The sequence below is a fragment of the Eptatretus burgeri genome, chromosome 5 (genome assembly GCF_056783735.1).
Source record: "Eptatretus burgeri isolate ZD-2024b chromosome 5, Ebu_testis_v1, whole genome shotgun sequence".
Lineage (NCBI taxonomy): Eukaryota > Metazoa > Chordata > Myxini > Myxiniformes > Myxinidae > Eptatretus > Eptatretus burgeri.
The window spans coordinates 93,987,485-93,994,489 of NC_140965.1; the positions used below are offsets into that span (position 1 = coordinate 93,987,485).

The 7,005-nt window shown below is 39.0% G+C and overlaps 1 protein-coding gene across 1 annotated transcript in view; it reads right to left on the bottom strand.

Annotated features, from left to right (window-relative positions):
* Nucleotides 1–228: 228 nt before the first annotated feature.
* The window catches only part of LOC147026976 (zinc finger and BTB domain-containing protein 12-like), a 41,046-nt gene continuing 34,269 nt past the window's right edge, over nt 229–7,005 (bottom strand). Inside the window, exon 2 of the mRNA XM_085882923.1 lies at nt 229–2,754. Within this exon, the coding sequence (XP_085739049.1) occupies nt 1,062–2,744 (1,683 nt within the window). The 5' untranslated portion in view covers nt 2,745–2,754 and the 3' untranslated portion in view covers nt 229–1,061. The remainder of the gene's footprint in view (nt 2,755–7,005) is intronic.

The following is a 7,005-nucleotide window of genomic DNA, read 5'->3' on the forward strand; positions in this document are numbered from 1 at the left end:
AGAGCTCTGAAAGGAAGCATGGCTATCCTGCAACAATACAGGAATACTCATCAGTAATTCATAAAAGCATTTTTGTTTTCATTAGAAAATATTTCCAGTTCATTAGTTTGAGTAATTTACTGAGCATATCAAATTGTAAGATGCACATCAGTTGAGAGACGATGCTCGCTTCAATAACTTACATCATTGATCTTTCTGGGGACATTTAACATTGAAACAACATTATAGTTAAGGGCAAGGTATTTTATTAAGCAGGATATTTGATTAAAAGTTAAACTCCAGGTATTTTGTACCTTTGCTTCATTGTTATTGTAAAAGTATATCAATGCCAGCATCATTGTCACAATTCTGCAGAAGGAACAGAATAAGTCAGTTGTCAAAAAGACACTGTAAAAAAAATAAACAACAAAGAACAACATTCGTTTTGGAATCTCTCAAACAAAACAGATACTGTACTTCCATGCATAACTGCCAATTTGGAATCCCCCAAATTGGGAAAGATTCCTTTAAAATGTCCTTTTTGATTCATTCGAGGTGTGTGGGGGGGGGGGGGCGGAATTCACTTTAGAGCAGAAATTACAAATTTTAGGACATTTTGGCCTTTTTCAGTGAATTTTTAGAAGGTCCATTCCTCATTGCTTGCACCTGACTAAAATAGAATTTTTACCTTGACAACAATGTGGCTCTAAAAGTGGAAATATTTGTCTCAAAGCAGAATTAGCAACATGTTTACCTGCTTGGTGTTCTCAAATAATAACCAATTTGACCGGGAGAGGTATATAGTCATCAACCAACGGCAAACAAATTAAAGCTTTGAGAGGTTACTCCTTCGATGAGATGTCGCTGCATTATCTTTCAGACTAAACATGATGAAACTTTCTCAAAAGGATTATAGAGAACAATTGGTGATCTTCTGACAAATTATTTCATAAATAAACAATTATGCTTCAAAAATTATGAATCGCATCAGTTTTAAAATGAGCTAAAACAATTATTCATAGAATGTTCTCTTAATCCCTTTACAAAGGGATTAGAGTCTTGCTGTCCATCTTTTTGATAATTTAGATTGAACCCGAACTTCCTTCAGTCCAGCTCGGTCGGCGTAAGGAGAATTGACCTTCAGAGGAGCATACTTTGTGATAATCCCGAGTTTCTGACACGACGGGTGTCTCTTCCACTGTCAGCATGTTCAGGGGTGTGAGTCTCCCTACAGTGTCCTGCAAAGCATTCTCGGCACAGCTTTTGTTATGCTGCTCACGCAGGTGCCGCCGCAACGCCGGCTTGTGTGCAAAACCGGCACGGCAATAGCGACAGCGATGTGGTCGGTCACCACTGTGCAGGTTCATATGGTCTTGCAGGGAGCTTTTCTGTGTGAAACAGCGGCCACACAGGTTGCAGGCAAAAGGTTTTACACCAGTGTGGATGCGGAGGTGCCGTGTCAAATTGCTACTCTGTGTGAATTCTCGTCCACAGCGAGGACAAAGGAAGATCTTATGAGAGCGCATGTGCGCCCAAAGGCCCTCGATGTGTGAGAAGCCTTTCAGACACTTGCCACACTCAAAATGTCTCGGTGTGATAGTTGCTGAAGAGCTCAACGGAGCTTTGTGGTGCAAAGATGGCATTAGCAAGCGCAATGGCAGGGTTCTGCCACTTCGTGTGACCTTCCCTCGCCCATTGGCTACTGCCCCAAGCTTGCCAACCACATCTTCACTTTGCTCTGGTAATGTTCCCATAAAGCCAGCATCTTCTGTTGGCATTTGAAGATAGGTGACTGCTGGAAGCTCTTTAATACTTTCAGTTTCTGGATTTGGAGTTGATTGCCCAGCGCTGCTTACATATTCACGGTAAGGTTCTTCAATGCTGTCATCCACCACAGTGTCTTTTGTCTCCAAGGTTGAATGAATATAGTAGTCATCACGTGCTGGAGAGACAATTTCAGTATTTATTGAACAATCTCCAACACCACCAGACACCTTTTCTAAACTTCCTGTTTCGTCAATTTCATCATCACTTAATACCTCAAGCTTCACCATACAGAAATTTTGTGGTGATGCATCTGCCTCACATCCTGCTGCAACTATATCTACAGTATGGCTTTCATCAGCCCCACGCTTTGCTGTATGTCCTGCTACACAGCTCAGTCCTTCATCATCTAGGCCTGCTTGAGGCCAAGGTACTGTGCAGTCAGGGAGTTGCTGTGAACCTTCAGGCTTTTGTTCATTTGAACTTTCTGAAATAGGACTTGCAGATGCTTTGTCTGGTTCATAGTCCATCTCCGCCTGGTTTGTCCATTTTCTAAAATCATCATGAACTTTCCTGTGCTTCAGTATCCCAGTGTTGCTGCTGCTCAAGAATGGTTGGATATAACGTCCCAATGCCTGGGTACATCGCTCAACCACATGGTCCATTTGCAAATAACTGGCCGCAGTCAAATACGCAAGGAGGTCCCGTGTAGGTACTTCAAGACGTCCGGTATAACAGGAAAGGAGAAGGTCAAGACCAACTCGTGGATCTTGTGGGAGTGAGATGCGAACCTCTGTGGCATTTGGATTGAGCAAAAATTGGTCACGGAGGTATGGTGAACAAGCAGCGAGGAGAACACGATGACCGCGTAATGAAAGTCTCTCAAGACGCACTGTGACATCACAGAGACGACCATCAAGACGCAGGCGATTCATACTGCGTAGAAAGGCAGGGCTCGCCGAAGTCAGATCAAAGCGTAGAACATCATTGCACAGAGCCATAGTTCACGAACTGGGCAGTCATGGGAGGGAGGAGGTGGAAGGGTTTAGATAAGGGGTGTGGGGCAGGAGGGAGAGGGTCATTGAAAAGCAAGCCGCATAATCACTAGAGGCATTTGGCAGCAATAAAATAATCTTCCATAACAATTAAAAGTTATGAAGTGTGAAGGAGTGCAAATTATATGTGACCTTGATCCAATAAAGGAAGAATAACACTTAGGAATTACCAGGCTGCATGTTGCCTTTCTTTTATGGATCATGATGGCGGTACACTATTGCATACTGAACAAGAATTGGTGCGACTCAATATTTTAGCATTAAAATGAACATCACAAATGTCACAGTGATTCTTGATTGATTAAATCTCATAATAAATGATTAAAATAATATTTTAAGGAGGTTATGTTTTCTTATACAGAAGTTTTGCAATGTTCTTAACACTGTTCTCAATTGCACCAACACCACCAAAGGTGGAAGGGGGTTATGTTTTCACCCCTGTCTGTCTGTTTGTTTGTCTGTTTGTGTGCAGGATATCTCAAAAAGTAGCGGACGGATTCAGATGAAATTTTGTGAGCAAGTTGGGTGTGTGACAACGACAAACGGATTAGATTTTGGTGAAAATCTGGATCCGGATCCGACTACTAGAATTTTTCAGGTGATTTTTCACCATTGAGAGATGCTACACTGATATATAGCACGATATCTCAAAAAGTTGTGGAAGGGTTCAGATAAAACTTGGTGGACGGGTTGGGTGTGTGACCATGACAAAATGATTCAATTTTGGTGAAGATCCAGATCCGGATCTGAATCTGATAATTTTTTAACTGATTCTTCACCATTGAGAGATGGGGCTAAACCAATATACAGCACGATATCTCAAAAAGTTGTGGACGGATTCGGATAAAACTTCGTGGACAGGAGGGTGCTCCAAAAATGTTGAAAAAATAGAATGTTGCTCCACAAGCTTAAAATTATTATTATATGATCCAATAACGCGCATAAATTTTTTTAGCTTGATCGGAGGTGATTTAGAGGTCGCTCCAGATGATGACTTTTAGTCTCATGACTTGAATAAATTAGGGTATGGTCAGGTACGATTACGGGTACTTCTGGATGACCGAGGTGGAAATTGAGTGCATTTTCAAACTCTATGGAGTCGATTTACTCTAAGAAATGACTGCACCGACATTGAATTCACTACCATTTCGAAAATATGACCTAAAACAAGATTTATCATTACTGGAGTTGAGTAACTAATCCTACTCATTTCGATATTTTCTAATCTATAATTAATTTGTCGTCCGTCTAAACATTTCTTAGAGTAAATCGACCCCACTGAGTTCGAAAATGCAGTCCATTTTCACCTCGGAAGTTCAGAAGTGTACAGATTCGCATCTCACCATACCCTAATTTAATATAATAATAACTAAATAAATAACTAACATATTTTTCATGAATCATTGAACCTAAAACACTGGATGTTGGGCGGGCTAGAAATAAGTTCAGGCGGGAGGTGAGACAGCAATAGAGGCGGAGATGATAGTGATATTTGGTAAATGAGACGAAATATTCTAATAGTTTGTAATTCCATTGATTGAAAAATTAGGGTATGGTGAGATGTGAATCCGTACACTTCTGAACTTCCTTGGTGAAAATGGACTGCATTTTCAAACTCAGTGGGGTCGATTTACTCTAAGAAATGTTTAGACGGACGACAAATTAATTATAGATTAGAAAATATCGAAATGAGTAGGATTAGTTACTCAACTCCATTCATGATAAATCTTGTTTTAGGTCATATTTTCGAAATGGTAGTGAATTCAATGTCAGTGCAGTCATTTCTTAGAGTAAATCGACCCGATAGAGTTCAAAAATGCACTCCATTTCCACCTCGGACATCCAGAAGTACCCGTAATCGTACCTGACCATACCCTAATTTAACCAACTCATGAAACTAAAAGTCGTCATATGGAGCGACCTCTAAATCACCTCCGATCGACTTTAAAAAAAATTTATGCGCATTATTGAATCATAGTGGAATAATTTAAGGCTTGTGGAGACAACATCTGAAATATTTTTTTTTTCTGTTTTTGGACCACCCAAGTGGACAGGTTGGGTGTGTGACAAGGACTAATTGATTCAATTTTGGTGATGATCTGAATCCGATCCAGATACGAGAATTATTTAATTATTTAAGTGATTCTTCACCATTGAGAGATTGGGACAAAAACGATATACAGCATGATATTTCAAAAATGTATTGGGCCCGATATGTTCTCGTAGATCAGGCATTGTGTGGCGGAGGTATGCGCTCTCCCGAGTGCCCTTCTAGTTTCTTTCATGTTTCCACTTGTTTTTGTTGACTTTTCTATTCATGTTAAAGTGTCATGGTTGTTTGTTTGGGGTGAAGCATAAATGTCCAGAAAAAAAACAACAAATGGCCCATCAAAATCTGAGAATAAGACTTGTACATACAATACAATGCAAGTAATTTCATACACAAATGCAAAAAGTAAAGCTCAAAATAAATGTGTAAGCTTCTCGATTCCAGACTTGATACATAATTCAAATGAACACTTAAACATTCTGGAAAACATTTTGGTGGGAAAAAACTACATGTAAAATGTTAACAGCAGATATGATGTATAACATGACCTGATCTTGTGTGTACCATAGTCATGCTGGGAAGTGATTGTACCAACGTTATCGAACGATCTTCTCGGCCAAATGTGAAGTGTGAGGTGCTGATGGTCACGTGACTCGCGATTTTTTTTCTGCACCAATGATTTTTGCAAGAAGGTAACTCCATGTGCTATAAACAATTTAATAATGATCATGGAGTACTCCATATAATAATCATAGTACTCCATATAGAGGGAGGATATGGGGGGGGGGGGAATGGCCGTCCATTCAAATGTGTCCACAATGATATGTTTATATATTACTATGGCGTGAAGTCATACGCATTTAAAAGCCATACCTTTTATTCTTGAGCATTTTCTGAATGACCAAAATTTTAAAAGACACCAGAAAACATCGCGAAAGTACCACAACGAGAGATTACTAAAACAACAATTTGTACTTCTTCTGCTTCTTCCCCTCTAAAAACAATGCAAAACTCTAGCCAGACTTACCTCAATAATTGCTGAAGCCATGATGGTGATTTCAACGTAAGGAAGTTACTTTGTCTCTGGGCTAGTGCACGCAACCAAAATTTTAAAAATATATCAAACATTCATCGTTTTATTATTAAAATAAATTAAATGTAATTGTGGATTCAACCAAACCAAGCATAGATTGTTGGAGGGGGGGGGGGGGGAATGGACACTGCACAGAACCATTCCAAAAGCGATACATATTCAAACCATCCCCCAAATCAACTGAAACAAGTATTAAAACAATTTAAAAACATAGATGGTTTTAATCCATACCAAAATAACAAAATATATAAAACATGAAACGTTTTATTATTTTTGAAACGATAATATCAATCAAATCGACATTTCCGCACATGTGGTAATCCACGAAGTGGACAACCAAAAGCCAGGACATGGGGTGGGCAGAATGTGTACCATAAGCCAAATTTATTAACACAGATGGATTTAGTCCATACCAAAAAACAAGATATATAAAATATTAAGCATTTTATTACTTAAAAAATTTCAGAAACAAGAAAAAAAAACGTTTTCAAAAAAATATAAAAACATAGAGGGATGAAATCTCAAAAAAACAACCAAACAAGGTAGGAATGACACCACATGACGCTGCCACAATACGACACAACAATCCTCTTATGGATTACCATCACAACATCTTTTGACATTATACTTTTGTTGTAGGATTGTGATAGATGAAGAAGAATGAAGAAGAAGAAGAAAAATGAAAAATGACACCACATTACGATACTACAATATGACACCACAATGCTCTTATGGTTTAGCATCACGATATCTTTTGACATTATTCCATCACAAACACAGTATATATTAGTGCTTGGCCAATATCGGCAATTTTTCGGGAATCGGCACGTTGGAGTCAGTGTGATTACTGACGACGGTACGAAATGTATACAACCCAGAAACCTTGAGTTGCTATCACCGAAAAACAACGTTGCATTGATATAAACGTTTCAGGGATATGTTCACAAACATTAATCTTTATAAACAGCTGTGTGTGCTGGGTCGAAAAAAAAATTGTCTTGGTAATTTAGAAAACACATTAATACTGCAAACGGTTCAGAAAACGGGTGTTATTTCACAACTCG